General features: G+C 36.6%; 1 protein-coding gene across 3 annotated transcripts; it reads left to right on the top strand.

Annotated features, from left to right (window-relative positions):
- Window positions 1–223: 223 nt before the first annotated feature.
- ALX1 (ALX homeobox 1) lies at window positions 224–26,466 on the top strand. Of its 3 annotated transcripts, XM_007670093.2 has the most exons (5): window positions 224–307; window positions 595–868; window positions 6,694–6,998; window positions 9,996–10,124; window positions 24,690–26,466. In XM_007670093.2, the coding sequence occupies exons 2-5, from the start codon at window positions 637–639 to the stop codon at window positions 25,008–25,010; spliced, it is 987 nt and encodes a 328-aa protein (XP_007668283.1). In that variant the 5' UTR covers window positions 224–307; window positions 595–636; the 3' UTR covers window positions 25,011–26,466. The 3 variants fall into 3 exon arrangements, with proteins under 3 accessions (XP_007668283.1, XP_028934306.1, XP_028934307.1); XM_029078473.2 differs by lacking the exons at window positions 224–307; window positions 24,690–26,466 and adding an exon at window positions 11,361–11,408 and having other exon boundaries at window positions 426–868; XM_029078474.2 differs by lacking the exons at window positions 224–307; window positions 24,690–26,466 and adding an exon at window positions 10,707–11,354 and having other exon boundaries at window positions 428–868.
- Window positions 26,467–26,667: the final 201 nt, after the last annotated feature.

The following is a 26,667-nucleotide window of genomic DNA, read 5'->3' on the forward strand; positions in this document are numbered from 1 at the left end:
AGTATCCGGCTTCTTGGGCTTCGGGTTAATGTGTATCTTCAATCTAAATAAACGATTTACTGATGAAATAAAAGCCCTTCAGAGTATTACTTCCTTTCAAGTTTCTGCGATGACTCTAAATCTTTCCAGGAGCTGGTGACTAAGGGAGAGGAGAGGGAGGGGAGGGAGGGGGCTGGGGGGGGCGACTCCGAGAAGGGAGGAGAGAATAAAGAGGGGAGTTTATTCGCTTCCAAATCTATTCAGAAATGCCAGCCCTTTTCTGCTCTTGTGTGAGCCCTCACCGTCTGCCTGTCTGAAATAGATCCGTGTGTGTAAAGTGGGTCTGGGGTGGGGGGGGGGGTGGGAAGGGGGACTGGAGGGTGGGGGAGGTTGAAAGGAAGAAGCTGGGGTGGAGTTAGCCGACTGCCTATTTTCATATTCATTAGAAATGGGAGGTTGCACGAGGAACCCTGCTGAGTTTCAAGATATAAAGGCAACTTCAGGTTCCCCCTTTCAAGACAAGACAAATTAAGGGGTCGGAGCAAAAGCAGGTCCTGAGCAGCCCGTCTCTCTCTCTCTCTCTTTCTCTCCATCGCGTTCCCCCCACCCCCACAGTCCAGCCTCTGGGCTCCAGAGGAGGCTCCACAGCAGCCTTAGATGATTATGGATTTTCTGAGCGAGAAGTTTGCCCTGAAGAGCCCGCCGAGTAAAAACAGTGACTTTTACATGGGAGCGGGAGGCACTTTGGAGCACGTTATGGAAACTCTGGACAATGAGTCCTTTTACAGCAAAACCTCAGGCGGCAAATGTGTGCAGGCCTTCAACCCCCTCCAAAGGGCAGAGCATCATGTGAGGCTGGAGAGGACATCTCCCTGTCAGGAGAATAATGGTAAGTGAGCCTCCCCCCAAAATCCCCAACCCTCCACCCTTCATCCCCAGGCCCAGATCCCCCCCCCCACTCCCCGGCCTCGGATGGGGGGTGTCCGTCCTGGGGCTTTTTAGCGCTCCTCTCCGGCCATCAACCCCTGGCTCGTCCAGCCCCGAGTCGCTGTCCCTGCCGGGAGAGCCCGAAACCAAAAAAGCCAGGGCAGAGGGATGGAGGAATGGAAGGAAAGAAAGAAGAAAGGAAGGGAAGGTAACGGAAAAACAAGGAAGGAGAGGGAGGAAAGGAAGGTAGAGGAAGGAAGGCTAAAAGAAAGACAAGGAAGGAAGGAGCGTACAAGAAAGACAAGCAAGGAGAGGGAGGAAGGAAGGGTAAAGGGAGGGAGGAAAGAGGGTAAAGGAAAGGCGAGGAAGGGTAAAGGGAAGACAAGAAAGGAAAGGAGGGTAAAGGAAAGACAAAAGAGGACAGGAAGGAAGGGGAGGGAGGGAGGTTAAAGGGAAGACAAGGAAGGGAGGAAAGAAGGGTAAAGGCAAGACAAGGAAGGGAGGAAAGAAGGGTAAAGGAAAGACAAGGAAAGGGAGGGAGGAAGAGTAAGGGAAGACAAGGAAGGGAGGAAAGGAAGGTAAAGGAAAGACAAAGAAGGAGGAAAGGAAGGAAGGGCAATGAGGAAAGAAAGATAAAGGAAAGACAAGGAGAGGAGGAAAGAAGGCTCAAGAAAGAAGGGAAGGGAGGAAGCAAAGAAGAAGAGAAGGAAGGAGGAAAAGGACGAAGCAAAGAAGAAGAGAAGGAAAAAAGCGAGGAAGCAGAGGCGCCAGGAAAGCCAGCTGGGGTTGGTTTCGGTCCCGAAAGGGGAGAGCGTCCCGGGGCAGGGAGGGCGGGAGGGGAGGGCCCGGCTCCCCGTCAGCCGGGACTCTCCGGCCCCTCTCGGCTCGGGGGTCTCGCTGCCCCCGGGACCGAAGCCAGGCCGGCCGAGCACAGGGACACGGAGGCAGAAAAACCGGCAGGTGCGGACACCCAGGGATGGGCAGACCCCGAGACATAGCGAGGGCCACACGGGACGGGCAGGTGCGGAGACAGAGACGGGCGGAGGCCCAGAGACGCGCAGCCACTGAGATAGAGACCAGCGCTTAGGAAAGTGCTTGGCACCTAGTAAGCGCTTAACAAATACCATCGTTATTATAGAGACAGGCGGAGAGCCAGAGACAGGCACAGAGATAGATGGAGACACGCGGAGAGCCAGAGGCAGGAAGGCCCAGAGATAGAGACCAGCGTTTAGGAAAGTGCTTGGCACCTAGTAAGCGCTTAATAAATACCATCATTATTACAGAGGCACGCGGAGATCCAGAGACAGGCCCAGAGATAGAGACCAGCGCTTAGGAAAGTGCTTGGCACCTAGTAGGCGCTTAATAAATACCATCATTATTATAGAGGCAAGCGGAGAGCCAGAGACAGGCCCAGAGATAGAGACCAGAGCTTAGGAAAATGCTTGGCACCTAGTAAGCGCTTAATAAATACCATCATTATTACAGAAGCACGCGGAGAGCCAGAGACAGGCCCAGAGATGGAGACCAGTGCTTAGAAAAGTGTTTGGCACTAAGTAGGCGCTTAACAAATACCATTATTATAGAGGCACGCGGAGGGCCAGAGACAGGCCCAGAGATAGAGACCAGCGCTTAGGAAAATGCTTGGCACCTAATAAGCGCTTAATAAATACCCTCATTATTATAGAGGCACGCGGAGAGCCAGAGACAGGCCCAGAGATAGAGACCAGCGCTTAGAAAAGTGTTTGGCACTAAGTAGGCGCTTAACAAATACCATCATTATTATAGAGGCAAGCGGAGAGCCAGAGACAGGCCCAGAGATAGAGACCAGCGCTTAGGAAAATGCTTGGCACCTAGTAAGCGCTTAATAAATACCATCATTATTACAGAAGCACACGGAGAGCCAGACACAGGCCCAGAGATGGAGACCAGCGCTTAGAAAAGTGTTTGGCACTAAGTAGGCGCTTAACAAATACCATCATTATTATAGAGGCACGTGGAGAGCCAGAGACAGGCCCAGAGATAGAGACCAGCGCTTAGGAAAGTGTTTGGCACCAAGTAGGCGCTTAACAAATACCATCGTCATAGAGGCACCTGGACAGGCAGAGACGGACAGGCACAGAGATAGAGACACGCGGAGAGCCAGAGACAGGCAGGGACAGAGAGACCAGCGTTTAGGAAAGTGCTTGGCACCTAGGAAGGGCTTAACGAATGCCATCATTATTAACAGACACGCGGAGAGCCAGAGACGGGCAGGCACAGAGATAGAACCAGCGCTTAGGAAAGTGCTTGGCACCAAGTAAGCGCTTAACAAATATCATTATTATAGATGGTATAGATTAGATTATAGATTAGATTATTATAAATTATAGAGACACACGGAGAGCCAGAGACGGGAGGACACAGAGATAGATGGAGACACAATGGAGGACCAGAGACAAGACAGGCCCAGAGATAGAGACACAGAGGAGAACCAGAGACAAGACAGGCCCACAGATAGAGACACAGTGGAGCACCAGAGACAAGACAGGCCCAGAGACAGAGACACAGAGGAGAACCAGAGACAAGGCAGGCCCAGAGATAGAGACAGAGAGGAGAACCAGAGACAAGGCAGGCCCAGAGATAGAGACACAGTGGAGAACCAGAGACAAGACAGGCCCAGAGATAGATACACAGAGGAGAACCAGAGACAAAGCAGGCCCAGAGATAGAGACACAGTGGAGAACCAGAGACAAGACAGTCCCAGAGATAGAGACACAGTGGAGAACCAGAGACAAGACAGGCCCAGAGATAGAGACACAGAGGAGAACCAGAGACAAGACAGGCCCAGAGATAGAGACACAGTGGAGAACCAGAGACAAGACAGGCCCAGAGATAGACACAGAGGAGAACCAGAGACAAGACAGGCCCAGAGATAGAGACACGCAGAGAGCCAGAGACAGCCCGGCGCAGAGATAGATAAGAAGCAGCATGGCCTAGTGGATAGTGCACAGGCCTGGGAGTCAGAAGGTCATGGGTTCTAATCCCGGTTCCGCCACTTGTCTGCTGAGTGACCTTGGCCGAGTCACTTCACTTCTCATTGCCCCACTTCCCTTATCGGTAAAACGGGGATTAAGACAGTGGGCTCCGTGTGGGACACGGACGGTGCCCAAGCCGTTTATCGTCTATCTACCCCAGCGCTTAGAACAGCGTCTGCTACATAGGCAGGAGAGGGATGATCTCGATTTGGCGCTGAACTGTGCTTTCTAAACATTTAGTACAGCGCTCTGCACACAGTAAGCGCTCAATAAATACGACTGGGTGAAGGAATAGTAGGCGCTTACCAAATAGCCCTGATTATTATAGAGATCCGTCCATCGGCCGAGCAGCTTCGTTGCCCAACTTCTCCCTCGCTGGCTCAGCGACGTCCCCATCTGTTAAATTGAGTTTTTCATCCCCTTCAAATCCTCCCCATTTTTTTTTAATAACCGATGCCAACTGTTTGAACGCCGCTGGTGAAGTCTCCAGCTCCGAGCCTACGAGGAGAGCAAAGTCAAAATGTTATCAAAACAAACCATCTATCTCGTCTATCTTGTAACCGAATCCCTACCTATTATTTCAGTTCGTGACACTTTCAGCACGTTGCCAATTCCGAGACGACTTTGCCTTATCGCCGTATATTTGCCACAGCTAACCTGTAAACTGCGGGTTCCCTTAAAATAACACACCAATTAAACGTGAGATATTTATAACAAGTCCCATTTACTTTAATGAGAATTCGAAATCTGGTAATAAAACCCGCTTTCTTGCGTTAAATTTAATCTACTTGATGCTACTTGGAAGTTCTTTTCCTCCAGCAGTAGGCTGTCAGTTTTTTTTTTTTTAAATCAGAGTTCTAACTCTATTTTTAAAGTTAGCTTGTGACTTTTTGTTATTTCGTAAAGTATAACCAATCATATATAAAAGTTCATTTTAATAATTTTGAACATAGAGCGGATTCACTTTTAATCATTTGGAAGATTGCTCAAACATTTGGTCAACAAGTTATCTATAAAATATTCCAAAATTTTTATGCACTCTGATTTAGTTTTGGTGTAGATAGTTTTCTGTATATTTGACATAAGTAGGTATACATAAGTAGGTATATGATTATAAAATAATTTTAATTGCCAAAATAAAAAAAAAATAGTTTCCCAATTGATAGACTGATCAGTGAAACTGTTAACCCTCCTTCTTTAAATTTTTTGGAAACCAGAGAAAAGAAGTTGAAGTGTAATTGCTTATAACGATTTTTAAAACATTATGCACATCTGGGAAGGGCTTGACATGAAGGTTGTAGCTGCAGAGGCAAAGTAAAGGAAAAATGAACAATTGTCTGGTTAATTAAATCACTGTGGACAGCACTCAGGATTATTAAACAATCTCTGGTTTTCTCTGCTCTTGGCCCTGAATTTTATGGGAAAGAAATTCTCAAATTCCATCCATACTTGCTTGCAAAGGCACAATCCTATTTATCACGTATTCTTGGTTCTTTCATAGTTTTAGCATAATGCATGTATTTTCAGTATAATTTTCATTTACTTTAAAATATGGTGATTGTGTAGCAAGTATAGGAATAATACTAGCAATAAGTAGCCAAAATTTTTAATAGCGTTGGAACAATTTTTGAAAAATATGTTTCGTGAGATCTTAGAAAAAGATAAGTGGAAGAGAGAATAATAACTCACTTCTTAAGGTAAATATTTTCAAGTCCATTTCTCCACTGAAGCTTCCTCAGTTTAGGAGTTTATATTTTTGGTCTACTTTTGATTATTTGATCAGACATCTGATTTAGTTTTGGTGCAAATCATGCTGGGTGAATGGAATCTATTCAACAATTTTGAAGGAAATCATTGAGGGTGGCAGAAAAACCCAAATCAGCATTCCAGATACCATCCTTTCTATTGCTTTACTAGCTGTGTGACTTTTTTTCCTGCTAGGACAAAAATAACTTCTCCCCCCAGAAACATGTTTATTAATGTCTCAGAATTGTACCCTATTTAATAGAAGTTGCAGAGTGATTCTTTTTCTAAAGTTTAAAGGCAAGTTCTAAAATCTCTTCTCTAGGAAAATTATCTACTCCAATACTAGCAGAAATAATTGAAAATTATTCTATCATCTTTTTACATGTTAACATTTCATATAAATAATCCAAATTTATAATCATAATGCCACGCCTGAGAAGTAGTTCCAAATCACACATTTACAGAATGTAGGTGGAAAAGTAACTTCAGCAAATTTATTGGCTTTCATTTGTTCCCTGACTCACAAATTGGTGTTACTATGGCAATTTACAGACATACATTCCTTTTTTTCTTTTCCTTTCTGATCTGTGTAAGCATTTTGGTTCAAAAATTTGGACACTACAGCACAAACACACCCTTTGTTCCCCATACTGGATTCCACTGTACTCCAGAATCCCTTGAATTATATATACTGTGAGCTCTAAACATCATTTTAGTATCACAAATATTTGTGTGCATCAACTGGGGCAATGTACTCTATGTTTCTGTATTAAAAGTTCAAAGACTTTTGAATAATGAAATTCTCTAGGCCGTGAAGATGTTGATAGTGTAAATTAACGATGTAATGAATGAATCCACAGTAGTGTCTGGCCTGTATTTTAACTTTACAGAGTATTTAAGCTAATGTTATAGAGCATGCAATGAAACATAGTCACCCACATTCTTTGTGAAAGTGTGGTCTGTCAGTCTTGAGTTGTGAAGACTTATCTAACTGGCTTTCTTTTTTTTTTTTCTCTACCGGGTACAGTGAACTATGGAATTACTAAAGTAGAAGGACAACCTCTTCACACTGAGCTGAATAGAGCCATGGACAACTGTAACAGTCTTAGGATGTCTCCAGTGAAGGGGCTTCAGGAGAAGGGAGAACTGGATGAACTTGGAGATAAATGTGACAGCAATGTAACCAGTAGTAAGAAGAGGAGACACAGAACCACCTTTACCAGTTTACAGTTGGAGGAGCTGGAGAAAGTCTTCCAGAAGACTCATTATCCTGACGTGTATGTGAGAGAACAGCTCGCTCTGAGAACAGAGCTTACAGAAGCCAGGGTGCAGGTAGGTGTCCAACATCTGAATCCTAGTAATTGAAAAATGGGGAGGCACTCTAATGATAGCCATCAAAGGTTTGCTTGGTGCATAAGACAGGAAAACACTGTTACATTTTTGCTTTCAAGAGCCACAAATCGGTGTGTGACTCAAACTGGGGTCTTTGATCTGAACAGATGTAAGATATGTATTAAAGGTCTATGTTGGTTGTAGTCAAAGTCATTTAAATTTACAAATGAACTTGAAAGGGATACTAGGATGTTACATAAAAAACACATATCCGTAGCACCTAGCATTGTTGTTAAAACGATCTGTGATATAAAAGGGAGCTTTAATAGATTGCTAATAGATTAGTTTAAAATAGAGGAAAAACTATTCTAAATGATAAAATTTGAAAGGATGTGCCTAAAGCTACCTAAGTGTTTAAATAGTTGAAATATCAAGTTTAGAGGATTTTCACATACATTCTAAGATTGGCACATAGTTTAACAATAATTAATGAGCATACCTTTTTGTGACTATAAAGAGAAAACAAGAATGAATGGGAAAACAAAAGCATGATTTCTTTCAACAAAGCATAATACTATTAAAGGATATATGTAATAATAAATTACTAAATATTCAAAGTAATCTGGCTATTGCCTTTATTGATCCATAGACAATACACATCCTCAGCTGATAGCTGATAGTGGTTTTTTTTTGTTTGTTTTTTTAACAGAGAAAATATTGGGTCTTATCAGATTGCATTTAACAAAACATTTTTTGCCCATGAAACACTGTCCTTTTATGAAAAATTCAGGGTAGCATAAAAAAAGAATTAATGATTCTCTAAAGACCTTTTTTTAAATATCAGCATACTCCTTTACTTTTTTCCTTTATTTTAAACTATTTTATTTTAATACAAATGTGGCTTACGAGAAAACTAATCTCCAAAACCCACTAATTTTGATGCTTGAGAGAATGGATAGTGTTTGTTCTTGCTATGAATATACTAAATTTATTGATGACTTTTTTATCTTGAATAACAACAGTACTCCATAAAAGTATTCAGGAATAAAAAAAGGCCTTATATCAGGAAAGGTAGTAGCAACAGGCAATTTACCCATACCAAGTCTCATATTTTTGCATTAGTTATGCCATTTTTGGTGAAAGAGCCAATTTCTAGAAAGGCTATTGTTAATGAAAACATTTTGAAGTTCGTAAAAGTATTTAGGAAAAAAAACCCAAACTATTTTCCTCTTAATTGTATCTTGCTCTTTCCCTGCCCGACCCTGCTTTCATTACCATATGGTTAAGTTTTCATATTTTCAAAATGATCAACTGTGCACATTACCTGCCTTTTCCCTTACCAGCATTTTATCAAGTTCCAATTTAATTTTTGTCCTGAATACATGCAGAGAGTCAACCTGAACCTAATTTATCTAAATTGTTCTCTTTCCCGAGCACACATAGATGGAGTAATTGGCACCCATTTTAAGGAGATTGTCAAGGTCTTTTTTCAATGAAAGAACCTCATTACTAAATTCCCTTAGCATGTTTTTGTCCCTCCTGCAGAGACAGCAGGAAAAATGTTTTTGAGCCCCAGGCATGATGGATAATACAAATTTACCAACAAGGCCCTCAGAAAATATGCTCAATAGGTATGCCTCTCTGCCTTGTTTTGATTGCTGAATACATTCTTCAAAGTGCCATGTTAAATTTGCAGTAAGTACATGGAAATTAAACTGAGCAATAATATGTCCCAGCCGTTTAAACAGGTTAAAATTGCAGAGTCGTAGAGGGAGTGAACAGAAAAAGGAGTGGCATTAAAGATTCAAATACGCTTAAACAGAGTGATTTTGATCTGCACACTTTTCCTATTTGGTTTCTGGGTACAGTTATGAGCAGCTCACATTTTAAGCAAATGCTATATTTAAACAAGTTACTAGCATTTATTTTGCATTTTATAAAAAGGATTTCTAAGAAATGTATCTAAATGACAGTTACAAAAAACATAGCCTTGAAACCTTCTAACAGTCTTATAAGTGTGGGTATAAACATCAAGAGAGTACTATTCTTGAGTATAATGATTTAAAGTGAATATCTTGAAAGTACTTTATATTTTAGACCCCAAATACTGAATTTTCATAATGTTCAGGGGAACCAAGACAGTATGGTTATTTCCAGTATGAATGGAGAAACTGTGTTAGACTGATTACTGATTTCTCCATCCCACAAAAGCAGAATCAGTATTAGTAAGTATATCAACACATGAGCGTCCACTAGTTCTGATTTGTCTACAGCGAACCGCATCTGCTCTTTCATAAGAGAACTGTTGCATGTGTTTCCTTGAACATTTTCATAGGAGTAAGAAAAATATTGTAGGAAAGCCCAGTCATACTAGCTTTGATGTCACACGGCCTAATCCATCTAATGCCAAATTAATGGCCAGCTTCAAAAGGATCTATTCAATATATGCTCCCACATCCCTTAGAAAAGTATGTTCAACATTCTTAAAAAATTCCAATGCCACGTAGAACCTGACCATCTGTTGCATGACACAGATGTAACCTTATATAACTTTGACTTTTTAGTATTTCCTGATCTGTTACTATTTTATGCAGGCCTGCCTCAATGTGATATGGGCCGTGGTTGATGTGATAGGCCTTCCAATGCCATATCGATAAGCTGAATTTCATTTTATAGCTCTAGGAAGTCTTTTGGAAGTGAACTATTAGGCTTGCAGCAGTGGAATCCCAGAATTGAAGTTGAAAACATTTCATATTCAGATTCTAAATCATTTCATTTATTCTACAACATGAGAGTCCTAGGGGACACCTATAATACTCAATGTTGGTAGTGATAATTGACACACCAAGAGTGAATAAGAGAAGGTGGGATGGAAAAATACATATATATTTTAGTAACCTTCATAATAATTTGAAATTGCAATTTGTATTGGAGTTCTTGATTTCAGTTGTACTTTCTTAAGAGTTTTGTTGATAATCCTTTACTTCTTTGACATAGGTTTGGTTTCAAAATCGAAGAGCTAAATGGAGAAAAAGGGAACGATATGGTCAGATACAACAAGCCAAAAGCCATTTTGCTGCCACTTATGATATATCCGTTTTACCTCGGACTGACAGCTACCCACAGGTACAGTAAATAGAATAGAATGAAAGCAAGGTGAGATGAAAGGGGATGATGCTCCTAAATGTAAATTTCCTATAATGCTGATAAAGTAAGAATATAATTAAGGATTTTTAACTTTAAAATGGCTTTCATGGCCATTTTGGATTTTTTGGTTTTTGTATCTGTGTATCAGAATTATTGAATACTTTGACTATTCAGTTCAGTCTTTGATTTTTTTGACTACTACATTAAATAAAACATTCTTTAGCATGATACTACTGGGATTCGTTTGATGAGCCCAGAGTGGAGAAGGGTTCCATGAAACTGTCAGTTCCTGCCAAAGCATCTGTTTTCTTTTTGTCTTTTCTTCCCTTTGACCAACTATATCTACATTTTCCCAAGGACATATTTTATCTCTATGGATTTTAGAAATATCACATATCACCAAGTATTGCCATGCAGAATTATGCCATTTCAATGCAAAAGGTACTTGAATGACCTTGGAATTTTATTATTCTGATTATTTTAATTAGTATTAAGCTATTTTTCTTAACTCAGAGTAGATGTACTTTGGAAAATATGAGTTTCATTTGATTTTTCAAATAGGTATGAGTGATTTGTTGGCACTGATGCATCAAAATTCAGAATTACAACTATTCTATGACCTCCGGCAAGAAGATTTCAATAATAAGCAATATAATCTTTTAAGGCCAGTGACATTTTATGAAGGAACATACTACTGTTAAAATACTTCTTTGATACATTATCTTTTGTGTGTGAGGCAGATACATATCATGATATAACTGTAGGGCAAAAAACTCAATGAACTGATGAACAGATGATTAATGAAAAGACCGACATTATCATTTTCTAAAAACTGTAGATATATGCTGGCTGTGTGATCTGCCTTTTGCCCTTGCTTACTATGTGTATATATATATTAAGAACTTAAAAATCCATTGATAAAGGTGTTCTTTTTAGACATAGTTTCAAATGTATCCTTATCTTTGCAATTACCCTAGTAACTAAAGCTCAAAGTGATCTTTTGAGAGGCAAGGCCTCCTTTAGTAAATGATATTTCTTTATTTTTTGGGGGGGGGGTATGCAGAACTTGTGCTTACCCATTTTTGAAATTTAGTCAATTACTGTCGTTGTAATAGTGATTAAATTTCATTGGTGAAACAACATGTATGATGTTTAGCTTGGTAAATAGTTTGGTTCAGAAGGACTAAAAATTAAACTTCTCTGTGTCATACTAAGGCAATGGACAAGGATTTGGCACTGTTAATAAAGTCATCTTAAAATTTCCTTTCTTGGAAAAAAGAAGACTGAATCATACCGATTTGGAATTATAAGTTTATTCAGTTTATGGTAGATGGATTTTGGAAAAAGCAAGTTGAAAGATAAATGGGTAAACTGTATTACTCTACTTCCTGGCACCTCGATGTCTCCAGGTACTTCTCTCATCCTTCATTTCCTTATACCCTTTTTTAGATGGCACTCAGGCATGCATTTTCATTGCTGGGGTGGCTTTTTGATGGTTTATCTTTCATTTCTGTTCCCTTTTCTTCTTCATTATGTATAAGCTCTTTTCTATAGTTTTCTGATTTTCTCTCTCCCCTCTCTCCCCCTTCTTTTTTGCAACTTTTCTTGGTTTGTAAAGCATAAGCTATGGATGTTTTGTAAATGGCTAGGTGAAGGTGTCAAAGAAGGAAGAAATCATGTGTGGAGTGATCTGGTCCCTTCAGAGGAGAGCTATCGCTTCCCTATGTGGGCTTGATGTTGAAGTGAGAGGTGGCTGCAACTCTCCAGGGAACATAGGTGTCTATCAGCTCTGTTGTACTGTACTCTCCCAAGCACTTAGTACAGTGCTCTGCACACAGTAATGCTCAATAATTGTGACTGATTAATGCAGACTCTTGGAGATTCTGCAGTCATCCCTACCACAACCCATCTACCCATTGTGTCTGAGTGTTTTTCTGAGAAATTGCATGGTGGGCGAAAATGTAGACATTGCTTCCAAGTGACTGCCCTTCTACTAGAAATACATTTCCAGAATAAGGAAAGTGACTTTATTTCCTTCACAGCAACCTAAATGCTTTCAGGAGCTCAACTGGGAGAATAAGCGTTAATCCTTTTGGTCTCCTGACTCTATATTTCCCTTGTTTCTCCTTGTAGTATCCCAAATAGGAGAATTAAACAGGCAAGTACTGAGGTAGGTGCTTCTATTTTCCTTATTTTAACTCCATATGGAAGCTACTCCCATTTTACGCCAACTAAGGTCTCTCCTTGGTTGTCCAGATTCAAAATTCTACTCCATTTTAGGCCAGCACCCTGCAAAAAAGAAAAAAGAAAGAAAGAAAAAAATGAGCATGTAATGGATTACTTTGACTCACCAGCTGGATTTCATTAAACCCAAATTTCTAACTATATTTTAAATTTTGTAAAGATTTTCTATATTTTTAAATCATCTTCAAAAATAGAATTAGTTTAGACTATCCACAGGACTAATTTGCTACCAAAATTAGTGGCCAAAATCAAACATATTCTCAGATTCAGGGAAAAATACAAACCAGGAAAAAAAATTTGCATTTAAATATTCAACCTTAAAAAAATGGCTGAGAAGAAGTTTTTTCTAAATTGTTGAAAAACAAAGCAAAACAAAACAAAACCAAAAAAAAAAAAATCCAAAAAACAAAACCTCTCATTCGCAGGCTGAGATCATGTCTGCCAAGCCTCAGCCTGCAGGAAACTTTTATCACTGGGGACTGGAAATAGAAGTTTATAATGGAAACTATGACAATAGAATCCAAAAATTCAGTGCAATAGAAAATCTGATTACTGGGTCTAATTATGAAGAAAAGTAAAGCACTGAGAAGTCAAATATAATGGGCAAGGATCATTAGCAGTATGGCAAGAAGATAGTAAATACTACATGGGTAGATTAAAATGGCAATGAGTAGTTCCTATTCCTCTTTGCCCTCAGCCCTTAAGGCTATGGCATAAACATGCCAAAATTACACTCAAAGTAATTTTCCTCCACCCATATTTCTCCCATTAGCACTGTCTCTAAATAATGATGTGACACTGAAAAACAATTGTAAGCCATGAACATTTTCCTCATGCAGCTATTTTATTTGGAATGGGTCTGGCACAATATTCAAAATTGCAATTGTAACATTGAACAGGCTGATAGCTTGGGATAGTAAAAGAGGTAACTTGAAAATGCAAATCAGAAAAAGTGAATGCAAGGATCAACATTTTGGCTTTCCTTCGTGAATTTGAAAGGCAGATTCTAATACCTCACTACCTTCACATTTGACCAGTGTCTGCCCTGAGATCGCAAAAGCAGTTCCCAATAATCTAGAACAAAATTGGCGTGCTTTATATCACTTCTTTTCTTAATCATGCTAACATATTGTACCAGTTAACAAATGACATAACATGTTTAGAGAAAGCAAGAAATGTTTGTTATGAAACAACTGATGAAATACACACACTTATTGTTGTAATAGTTATTTACTTTAAGTTGTTGCACCTTTGAATATGGTGAAATATTTTTTAAGAAGTAGCTCACATTTTAGTACCTATAATAGCAATCTTAAAATTTCTGTTAATGGAAAATTTTATTTAATCATGTTCGTTATTGTTCTTGAAACTGTCCATGGTATGAAGCACTCTCTCCTTTCAGTGCACATCCCAAGATACTCAGACTAATTCTAACCAAGAATTGGCATATACGAAAGCTTATGAATATTGAGTATCACCATTTCAAGGTAAAGGATTGGGTGCAGGGTAGGGAAGCTGGTAAATGATTCTGGTTCCAAATATGCTTAGAAAGAAATTATGGGATTTAAAATAAAATAATTTATAGGGTTTATTCATCTAAAGGATTGATTGGAACAATGCAATCCAGTCTCAGAGACAGCAGCCATATTTAAAGATGTCATGTCAGAGACTGGGGACTGCGAAAAGAACTGTGCTAGAAAGGGGAGTTCCCCAAGCCGGGCCTTTGTGAATTACAGCACAAATTACATTCTGAACCTTTATGTAAAAGTGACCATGCTCAGATTGTGAAGTTTCACAGTGTTGTTTGCACTGTGCATCTATATTTAGGCAACAGTTGATGAAGGGGTGTATCATGTAGTGATCAACATGACAGCTCCTTTTAAAAATAAATTATTTTTACACCTACTATTTCTTGATCAGCATAACTTTTTCCAGAGATGAAGTTGAATACAGTGGCATAGATATTATGTTCATACCTATATATAATACCAATAAGCATTCTGAAGGGTAATTAACTTTTAAATGTTGATGTGGGTAATAGTTTTTTTTTGACACAGGGACCAATTCTGTTTCCTAAATGTTCTAACACAATTATTTAATATCTCCACATCCTGAGATTTGCCATATATGAACACTGATAATTCCACCCCTCACCCCCAATTTACTATCTGTAACAAAAGCTAGGCTGGTTTCCTCAATTTTATGTTTAATTCCTTCTCTGTCTTAATATTAGACCAATGATAAATTGGGAAGAATGATATGGGGCCAACTAATGTACTTATGCTGAGAATCATTTACTTCATGAAGACATAGCTCAATCTGCAAACACTGTGGGTAATACAAAATGATGGCACTTGATTTTGTGAAAATTCTGTGGATAATTTAGTGCATTTTACATTTTTTTAAGTTGAACTACACCAGTCCAAAAGACTAGTCCTATGAAAAAGAATTTTTTATTGAAAGTTTTAAGAGTTAACAGCAGTAGTAGATATTTCGGACATTCCTATAAGAAGCATATACAACACATTTATCAATTCTCAGTAAAGGACCATAAATAAATCTAAGTTTCAGTTTTCAAGATAAATGAATAAAGAACATATGGATATAGCATTTAAATTACCTTTTTTTGTAATTCATTTTAAATTGTGTTTTTCTGGAGTTGGATATCAAAGTGAAAATTAAGACCTTAATTTGCATATAATCTCTCAAATCATAGAAAAATTAAAGAACAACCCCTTTTTTTCATTTCAAGTTTGTATTTTTTAAAGTTCATCAATCTAAAAGCTTATACTTTTTTCTCTAAAAGGGCTGTTTACTAAATTCTAACCCCTATTCATTTCACTTTTCTATGTTCTTCTTAACTGTTACTTATGAAATTGACTTAAATCTAATGAAAGTCCTGGGGCCCTTCTCCAGAACAAAACCAATATCACTAAGTATCCAGTCAGTTTTGACCTTTTCAAGAAAATATTACTTTCCTGTCAGTGTAATACCTATCAATTTTGTCTTCAATTTAAAGACTATAAACAAACATAAATCCTTTCATTGCTGGTAATAAATCTATACTTCCTTTAGGGAAAAGTTACTGGATTATTGGATAAATTGGAGTAATGTTAAATGTGTGCAGATTGAGAGATGAACTGAGATGACAGCAGTAATTATGAAGTTATCCTGAGATTTCAGCAAAATAATTGTAAAGCTATCACAAAATTATCTTGTTTAAACAAATGCTTTTTTTGAGTTTAATGCTTTAGTTATCCTCTGCCACGAACTAGGTTTGTGCCACTTGTAAAAACTCATACCAATAAAACACAGTAAAATAGATAAATATAATTTAAAGCATGGGGCACGGGCTTCAATTAATAATATACCAAATAGTGACACTTGAAACATTTGTGAAATTACTGATATGAAAAAGGAAAAATTAGCAATGTGGACTTCATTTTGTATATTGAATAACAGCATATATTGAAACTTTTACTGCATATACGTCTGATATTGTTGGTCTGCTTCTATTAAGCTGTATATATTTTTAAATAGAGCTGCTAACAGATTTCCCCCTTTTTCAGAGCAGGTAGTAAACCATTTACAAAATAATATTTTAAAGATCTTTAAAGGTTGTTTTCACAAACAGAACAGTTTCACAAACAGTCTTCAGTTGAGAGATCATTGGAAATAGACTCAACTTCATTCACATTTTCTATGAAATACATATCTTTCCCCCATTTTCCAAGTGTACATATTATTTCAAAGAGTAGTTTAAAATGCATTTTTAATGACAAAATCAATTCTAATCATATATTTCACCCAATTATTAAAATTAAGATTATCCACTTTGTAAAGGTGGTGGAATTTGGGTATTGTGTATTTGACCAGTGACACAGTGAAATTAATTGTTACTGATAAATTAGAAAAGTTTCCCATATTTTGAATTACAATTGAAACTCAAAAGAAGCACATGAATGAAAAGCACACTCTAAATGTCAATTGCTGCCTGTTAGAGTAGCTGATTCACCTACTGCTGAATTACAGTTATGCCCTCCTCAGTCAAGGAACTCTTCAAATTTGACTTTACAGTTAATAGTGATATTGATTACAAAGCCTATTAAATTGTCACAACCTCTAAAATATAAAATAACCAAAGAAGGTCAAATTAGATACAATCCATTATGTGCTTACCTGGCAATGAGCATCTTTCCAAATTGCAGATATGGGAAAATATTTAGATGTTAAATGAATTTTTAAAAATCATACATTTAGAGTCATAGAAATTTAGATCAGAAACTCTGGAAATCTAAATTTCTCCTCTTGAATTGTAGGGCATAGAAGTTTTATATACTAACAAGTACGTATCTCTTGAATACCAGTGTGAAAATTATTTTTCCCCAATGAACAATTTGCATTGCCCTCAAATGAAAGCTGGAAATGGGACCAGATGAAACTTTCCAATTAAAATGATTTCACTTGAGTTTTTTTGTGATACTTGGCATCATTTCCCATTTAGTGGATGTATCTACCAATTCTATTCTGTCTATCTATCTGTCTTCTAAATGTTTAGCACAGGGCTCTGCACGAAGTAAGTACTCAATAATCCACAATAATTGACTGATTTAATGGAAATGAGCAGGAACATGTCTACCAACTCTGTTATAATGTACTCCCCCAAGCATTTAGTACAGTACTCTGCACACAGGCAGTACTCAAGAAATTTGTTTGATGAACATTTTTCTTCATTTAACTAGGGACTTTAATGGTTAAAATAAAAATGGTATTTCATTTCTCTTCCACTTATGCCTGATGAAGGTCACTTTGTCAACTCTACATCCATCCATGCCAAAATCATATAACATCCAAAATAAAATACCGGTCCTAAAAGCTAGTTATAGGGCTAATCTTAATTCTCTAAAACCCTTAAGGGAATGGGGTTTGAAGACTAGTTAGATTTTTAAAAATCTTGATGACTATAAAATACTCTACATTTTTGTAGCCTTGTGGGTCAATACCTTGTTTTAATTTCTCAGATACTCTTAATTTATAAATTTATCCTAGGGGTATAATTGAGCAATTTTTGAGGTCCATTAATCTTTTTCAGGCTATCAGTAAATTATAGCTGAAGTAGTTGAGCAGGTAACCTGAAAAAATGTTAATGCATTCTCCAAAATTGTGAGGGAGCAATATACAAAATGGGAAAAATCTGTTGTATGATAAAAAAAAAAATTGGATTTAGATAAACCTATTCCATAACCATCACACATTTAGTCAAAATGAAAAGACCAGACCGTTGCTAAATTGTAGTATGTGCTAACTTATAATTTAGTGTATTTGATTTTTATTTAAAAAAAATCCAAGTGAAATATAGAGTTCAATAAAATTTAAGTATTCAAGTGTTTATGGAAATAGTTGTATATTTTGTCAGGAAAAATGAAAAATTAATAGCAATGTTGTATGCATTGGGTGTGAAGTAATTATATTTTATGAAATGGATAAATAGCATTTTTATGAGTGAGCCAGATTAACTCAAAACAAATTCAGGAATAAAGGAACAAATTTTAGAAGTCTTATTCATGTGATTTTTGAATTATATCCTTTCAAAAATTTAGTCATAACTCATCCCAGGTTTTCTTATTCTGTCTGGGGCAGTAGGAGAGAAGCCACTGTATTTTTTAAATCTCCATATATTGTATGAACAGAGTGTTCTCTGCTGTATTTTAAGAAATCGGTTTTGTTGTGTCAAAGGCATTGAATTATTTCTTATTTTTGCAAATTTGTACTTTGGAATTTCAGTGTTAGTGTCAAGTGTATCGGTCCATTTTCGGAATGAGAGTTGATATAGATAATTTTACAAATATTCAACTTTCAGTTGTACTTACTGTGTCCAGAACACTGTAGTAAGTCCAACATCTCTCTTCTTTTTACATGATGGGACTAATTTCTTGGTGAATTACTGGTATTCTGAGGTCTGTTGAGATGGAGATCAATAATATTGAAATGTGTTGTTATATTTTAAGACAGTTTGGGTTTGCAATTAGAATAAAAATGCCTGCACAAAATCTTCTTTTTAAAGAAATATAAACCACCTTCAGAAGCTAAAGTTTCTCATTTCATTCACTATAATTTAATCAATCAATTTAGGAGGAAAAAATGCAAAGTTGATGAGTGAAAACTTCGCATTAAAAAAAATTTATCTTGCTATGAATTCCTATGAATTCATATCATCAATATTTCCGTCTCACAAATCGTTTTCAGCAGCCATTTATAATGTCATAAATACTATAGTTTCTTTTTGTCCCATAAAAATTAAAACAAGTGGTTATGTACCCTTACTTTTCATTTTGTAAAAAGAACAGAAAAAGTCTTCAGTGTTGTGTGCTGGATATTAGATGACTTCCATCTATGCTACTTGATCAATACCCTACATAGCATTTAGAACACATTTAATACCAGAATTTTCAAAACAGAAATATTTAGGAACTACAGTATCATTAAGGTAGTTTTACAAGGACTTAAAAAAAGAAGAATGTAAATATCAGTTATGGAATTCTGGCTGAGGGACAAATTTGTATTATTGAATCAAAGGACTATGAGATGATTTGCACAATCCATTCCTCCACCTTCAGGAGGGCCTATGGTGAAACCATAATAGACCAATATGAATCTTCCTTATTTTGAAGACATCCATAGAAGAAGGTTCAACACCTCCCTTAATAAATGAGATTGAATGGTTTAAAAACATTCCCCATCAAAAGATATTTCCTTTAAATGTGAAATAAAGTAGAATTTTCTCCATCCTCTCCAGATGAAAATATAATTTCTAGTCATTAATTCCAGTCTGAACAAAGTTTTTTTCTTATAAATTTTACATTTCAAAAAGAGCAGATTAAATTGCAAACCTTGACTTTAGAAAATTGGCATAACAAGAAAGAAATTTTAGTAGAGCTGCCCTAATTTATAGATTTGCATATTTCCAGCTGAAATAGTACATGTTCTAGTGGCTGAAATGCCTTGAATTGCTCCTTGGAGGCAATTCATTTGGAGTGTTTCTTGTTTTATTTACACATAACCTTTTGAGCTAGATATTGGCTAGGTTATCATAAGCAAATGAAGTGTTGCAAGGAGGAGCAGATGTTTTCCAAACAGTAATGACCTAAAGCAACTATATTTTTAAAAGAAAAAAAACACATTTATAAATTAAGAACTAAGGTGTAATGTGGAAACATTTTACTTGAAGTAAATGAGTAGAAATGGTTTTTAAAAAAATATTAGGCTGTCCTAATGGGCCAAACTAAAATATTTTTTGGATCGTATGTTTGCAGGAATCAATTCACTTTTAAGACCATTTACAGAATGTAAGAAATTGTCAGTGTAAGGTTTACTAGGTAGTTCTAGATTAAAACATTTAGATTAAAAATAAAAATCATTTAATCACCTAAATATAAATAGCCATAGTACTATGGGATTCTAGTTTGTGATTCTTGTTTAGAGAGAAAAGTTACTACTGGTTGGCTAACAGTTTTTCAGTGCAGAGCATCTTGCTTTCTGATGTTCTCTTTCAGTGCATTTTTTAATACTGAGTTTTCTTGCAGGGTGCTTCTTTCCTCATACAGAATCACTGTATCAGTCTCAAATATGCCATCTTCCATTTTCCTCTATTCTCCATTTCATTCCTTCCTATGTCCATTTTTGAATTCCTTTCTTCTACAGAATTTACCTTCATTTTTTTCATTCCCATTTAGACCTTGAATGTTCACCTTAACTATTCTTAAGCCAAGAAAATTTAACTTTCTCACGGATAATGATAAAATAAATCCCATACTCCAATAATTATCATTTAAAATGTGTATTCAGTGACACACTCCTTTCTAAGAGCAGTGCCCTTAACTAGGGATTAATCCTATTTAAATAATGACTTTCTATGACTGATAGGGGGTTGGTTTATTCCGGGAGTTAGGTAAAGTTTCTTGGTGAAAGGCAATTACACTGCATCCTTTTATTGAGTTGCTGCTACATCATCCCATACTGTTTAATATTACTTTATCAAAAGGGATTGATTATGTTTCTCTGTTCCTGTCTAGCTTTCGAATATGTTGGAAAATACAAAAGTAAATTCACTTTCATTTTTTGCAATCTCTTTTGGATGGAAATACATAGCTTTGACTTTGTAGCCTATACAATATTTGGGTGAAACAAAGTAAAATGATCAAGATCAATTTAGGAAAACTGGAATAGGTGGTAAATGGCTTTAGCAGCTCCTTTAGTTGGTTTGAGATATGTAAATCAATGGTTTCTGGCACTGATCACCATGTCCTGGTTAAAAGAGAATGCATATCAAAGATCTGGTCTAAATTAAAATAACATTGCCAGAGATGTCTTAAAGATTAGCACTCTGTGAAAATCTAGGCAAGGAATGCTTCAGCTTTATTGAATTTAAAACCTAGTCGTTATAATTAAACAATTTAAATAACATGTAAGTTTAAAAAAAAAACTTTGTAGATCAGATAACAATCAGTTATGAAGATCACTGAAACAGCATCTGGAATTTACGCACGCCCACCTAAGAATCAAGATTCATTTTTAAGTGTTTTCCTGTGAACAGACTCTGGTGTTGTTTAAGTAGCCCTTGCTTCTGTTTTTCTTGATTCAATCTTGACTATGACAAAGAATGTTCTTTTTCCTCCCTTTTTTTAAATGGCATTTGTTACCAGTTTACTATGTACCAGGCACACTATACTCAGCACTGGAGTAGATACAAGGTAATCCAGTTGGACACAGTCCATATCCCACATGGGGCTCACAGTCTTAATCCCCATTTTTCAGATGCTGTATCCGAGGCTCAGAAAAACTAAGTAACTTGCTTAAGTTCACACAGCAGAAACGTGACAGAGCTGATTAGTACTCGGGTCCTTCTGACTCCCAGGTCCATGTTCTGTCCATTAGATCACACTGCTTCTGTGGAAATGATAATCATTATGATAATCATCCTTGACATCTCCAAAAAGCATCTATTAAGTGCCTATCTTTGAATAAAACTGAGTTGGGTACTGATAGACTAAGAAAGAAAATACTGTCATGGAAAGAAATATGAAGTATATTGGAAGATCATGGATTTTTAAGATATTTCATCTTCAATTCACTTTCTTAAAATTTGTGTTAAACTTGAAAAAACTCAATGTAATGAAATATTTAATTCAAGGGCGTTTTCACACTTGAATTGCCAAAATGGACTTTAGTCAATTAAAAAACCTATCCTAATTCTGTCATGGTCACATTAATTGATTTAGAGCAATGCCAGTGGCCAGTTGCCAATAGCAAACATTGTTATTACTATAATTAATATATTTATGTATAGATGTACTTTAAAAGATAGCTCATCTCTAGACATATGCAGATCTACACACATACATATTCTCTGGAGAATGTCATTTCTTTTTCCTATGAAAAAAGATTTAAGTTAATGAATCATAAAAATAAAATGTCAAGGTAAACTCCAAATGATTGAGATTTAAGTCAATTTTACTGAACTAAAACATCCTGATATCATTATAATCAATGGAATTTGAGCAATTACTATGTGCATAGAACTTATTCTAGACACTGAGGAACATGAAATAGAAGTTATAAAAAGGCTTTTGATTACCTAAATTAATCAATTTAAAAGGGCACACAAATGGGAACCCATGGTCAAATATGCAATACATTAAACAGTAAGAGACTAGGTATAAAAAAAATGCAGGCAAGCAATTAAAAAATAAATGAGTGATAAAATGGATAATTAATTGGCATGACTAGAAAGGTGGAGAATTAGGATTGCCTCAGGGAAGAGACAACTTTTAAGGAGGGAAAGACATGAGTTGGTGGAGTACTTATCTTTAGACAACTAGACAAACATGAAAAAGGAACATTTGGTTCTCCTATAAACACAGGGCTTGCATTCTTACAGAATCCCATGTTAAGGAAGCTCACTTTGTCGTATTCATTCTGTGTCTGATTCCACAGGTCTGCGTACTAAAATTCCTTTGACACCATGGTGCATCTTATCAGAGAGTTTCCTAATTCTGCCATCACATTCTATCCAAAATGGGCAGTGAAAACCCAAGCTTTGTCAAAATCGAGTGTATAGGAAATAGATACTCAGGGTAAGGATTAAATTGCATATGAATGGATAGGAGTCTTGGAGAGTTAAGGGGAAATTTACTAGTTTTCCAAATTCTAGATTTCAGGTGAGTAATAATTATGAATGTATTAACCACAAGACAAATTGGACAGCTATCCAGAGTGTTCTGTCCTTCCTTGCCTTTCTGGCTTGTATGGGGAAGCTGCCAATTGCCTTATGGGCAAGGTTACCCTAGATAATTGTGACATTCTTACCCTCAAGCTTTCCCCTTTGTGGGAGCCATTACTTCAACGTAAAAGTAACCCCAGTTCCTCTAGTGCTACGGATGTATGAGATTTCTGAAGGTGGTGGCAAGCATGGAGAGTGTGGAGAAGGTGGAGATGGTGAGTTTTGGCCTCAAGAATCTCACAGATTTCCACTGCTTAGGGTCTCCTGAAACCTTACACTGGCCCTGATGACTAATTAAGCACCTATCAACTGTGCAGCACTACTAACATAGCACCCGGAAAAGTGTAGTTAGCTGAAGTAGGAGTTGGCTGAATTCTTTGGGTATAAACAACTACGGAGGAAATTTTAACCATATCTATGAATTAATCATTGCGTTCTCAGTTTCTGTGCTTATTTTGGTTTCGTTTTTTTTAATCCAACCTACTGATTATGGTGTTTATATGTTATCGTCAAATAATGTTTTTGTTTTTTTTAATTTTAATATTATGAGATGGTTGCAGACCAAATGTTCTTCCTACCTTTCTACAGACTACTAAATGATTGGGAATGGGTTTAAATTGCAAAAATAGGGAGGTCATTTGGCATGACTGAACATCTTGACTATAAATGTGCTAAAACACCAGCTGAAGAGTTTCCGATTGGAAGATTTTTTTTTTTAATGTAAAATAGATAAACATTTTCCTCAGTGGTAATTATCTTTGCCTGGTAGGAGAGGGAGACTGCATGAGGTCGCTTCCAATTCTATGATTCTCTCACTCTGCCTAGACTATTTCCTTTATGTTGTCCTTTAGGACAGTGTTAAGAGGATGTTTTTCTGCATTCATTTTTATGCGCTCATTTACTCTAATAAGCCCTAATCTAACAAAACTTGTACATTTTACCTTCACTCTAACCCTTCCTGATCCTTATAGTTTTTGGCTCAAATAATTGGTTTTGGAGCTGTGCTTTCCTACCCTACACCCAGTGAAGCTATCCTTTATATTTCTCCATATAGCTTCCACATAATTTACACTGCATCTTTCTGCTTCTCTTCTTCAAAAATCTATTCCATAATATTTAAACCATCATTATCTTCTTTTATTCACAGCATATCATGTCTTATATGGGTTACATGTTCAGTACAAAAAATATCGCATTGGGTTTGTATTATATCATATTTATATAGTTTTATGTTTAACACAGGGCATGTGTCATTTTTACTTCCTTTATAATTCTATTGATAAAATTACCCATCTTTAGTATTTATGTTCCTTGAATATTTTGCTTAAATCGTATATTCAAGTATAGAAACATTTATATCACAGTTGTTCTCAAAAACTGTTTTTTTGTAGACAATGGTGGCCTGGTAGCAAAAAGAAAAAGGCATGATATATACTGTGATCACAAAAACTTAAAAAAAAAAAAGCTCCTAAAATGAAATGTAGCATTTACACAGTTATTGCCAGTATCTCAAAATTCATTCCTGATCTAATACCATGTAATGTTTTCCCACAAAAAATGTCACCCAGAGCAGTACATTTAGAAAGCTGAAAAAGTGTTCACTGGTGTAGTTTTGTTTGGAAATATGAAAAATATTTTTCAACCGAAAACATTTTTAAACACTTCAAAGTTATGAGTCACATATGCATTTTAAAATGATAAAATGAAAAGGTTATAGCAGAGGGTGAAGTATTTTAATATATTATGTATTCCAGAAATTGTAATTTGAGAAGCTCTTTAGTTTTTTGAATTATGCCTGTGACATTTTGGAATCTATTACAAATCTTGATGCAACTTTAAGCGGTCGGTCAAATTTTTAGTAATTTAATAATATCTTCTGAAAGAAATCAGTGGCATCAAAATAATGTGACAGAAAAAATAAAGGATCTGTTTACTGTGACGTGCTCAAAACCATATTAAAGAAACCAAAAACAATATCAAGTAGATATTAATAGTAATATGGATTATTTTATATATTCCAGATTCAGAACAATTTGTGGGCAGGAAATGCAACTGGTGGTTCTGTGGTTACATCCTGCATGTTACCTCGTGACACTTCCTCCTGTATGACCCCCTATTCTCATTCGCCTCGGACAGATTCTGGCTACACAGGCTTTTCAAACCACCAGAACCAGTTCAGCCATGTGCCACTCAACAATTTTTTCACTGACTCTCTCCTTTCTGGGGCTTCCAATGGACATGCATTTGAAACAAAGCCGGAATTTGAAAGAAGGTCTTCCAGTATTGCAGTTCTTCGAATGAAAGCCAAAGAGCACACTGCCAACATTTCATGGGCCATGTAACAAACAGAACTTTCTTTTTTTGTCTTTTAATAGCAAAGTGAAAACAATATTATTTCTCATATTTAAAGGATACACAATAAGCTGCTGTGTGTGGAATTGCTAAAGGTCAGGAAATGCTATGAGTGAAGACAGCTTAAACACATACCTGATAGTATTTAACAATAAACTAAGAATAAACCAGTAAAGAACCTAAATGGGTTTACCATGCGTCAATTTCAACAAATGTTTTAGTAGTAAGACCTGCTTTATTGTTACCAGTTGATGAAATATGATCATTAAACCTGCTAAAGGAATAAATGTATTAAATGGATACCTCTGTTAGATATTGATTTATAGTCGCACTACATAACCAGGAATTCCTTGTAAATGAATACTTGATAAAGGAGGAAATCCATAGGGAAGCCTCTAGTACATCAAGACTGTGGGGCAAATGTTCAGTCAAGGTTTGGGGAATTAAATGCATCTCTCCTCTTCTGCTTCCAAGAAGCCATAGCTATAATATCCTTTTTCTGACTCTTAATTCTCAAGTCTTTCAAAGGGGATTTATTTCTGTATGTTTCCAAGGGTTTCCATAGTAAGAATTACAATTGATGAAATGACTAGCATTTTCATGATACATTTATGCCCAATGCCACGATGCCATGAGGTTCAAGATAATCATTGAAAATATGCTGGTTTTCAGGAAGCGTCCAAATAATCCATTTTTAAAATGTTGATCTTCCCCGCACACTTTTGTCATTGGGTTCCTTATCTCGTATCCAACAAAACAAAGACAGGAGAAGACCTGCTGTTTTCAACCTTTGATTGTGTTGAATAAATAGGACGAATGGTAAAGTACATATAAGTATATAAAATGTAATCTCTATAGCAGTTAACACCGCCATTTACTGGAATGTATATTTGTGTGTTTTTGTTCCTTGACCTACCATTCCTTCTGCATATTGCTACTGTGGTTTCACGTAGGAATTAAAATGTCAGAAGACTTCCAAAAATTTCTGGTGGAAAAAAGGGAAGAAAAATGTTTTGCATCTGGAGAATTGTTAACCCCTTTGATTTACTTCTCCTCCCTTTCCCCTGTCACATTCCAAGCTCCTTCAGATGAGTGAAATGTCAGCTTCCTTGAAAGCAACAGTCAGCCTCTCAAGTTCATAAAGGCAAAGTAAATTAATTGGAAAAGAGAAGACTTGCACAGCTGTTTAGGACAGGACACAGTTCTTTATGCACCCTCTGAATCTTCTTGCTGGTCTCTCTGGCCTTCAGAAGAAATGGGTAAAAACCTTTTTCATTCTTGTTAGCTAACAGAAAGACTGAATCTCCCTTCTCCCCTTGGAAAATATTGATAGTAATCAGACCTGGCTTTTGTAGAAAAATTTTAAATTAAACTGGTGATTGAGAGTGACAGTGGCCTGAACAAACATACTTTTGCTTAACAATAAACTAAATTTCTATCCTTTAATGCCTTTTGTGTTCTTGCTTGAAATTTTTTTTTTCTCCAAAATGAACTTGTTCAACCTTTGGCCTTGGGAATTGGGAGTAAGAAAATTTTTATGCTTACATCCAACAGTCTTTTTTGCCTTGTTTAGACAACTGCAAAATGTGCTTTATGATTTAAAGGAGAATGATTTGTTTTAAGACATGAACATCTGTGGGTTCCCAA

The sequence above is a fragment of the Ornithorhynchus anatinus genome, chromosome 14, assembly GCF_004115215.2.
Source record: "Ornithorhynchus anatinus isolate Pmale09 chromosome 14, mOrnAna1.pri.v4, whole genome shotgun sequence".
NCBI lineage: Eukaryota > Metazoa > Chordata > Mammalia > Monotremata > Ornithorhynchidae > Ornithorhynchus > Ornithorhynchus anatinus.

Coding starts and splice junctions, on each gene's coding strand:
- ALX1 (XM_007670093.2), top strand. CDS start 637: ATGATTATGGATTTTCTGAGCGAGAAGTTTGCCCTGAAGAGCCCGCCG. Junction 869..6,693: donor TCCCTGTCAGGAGAATAATG/GTAAGTGAGCCT, acceptor TACCGGGTACAG/TGAACTATGGAATTACTAAA. Junction 6,999..9,995: donor TTACAGAAGCCAGGGTGCAG/GTAGGTGTCCAA, acceptor TCTTTGACATAG/GTTTGGTTTCAAAATCGAAG.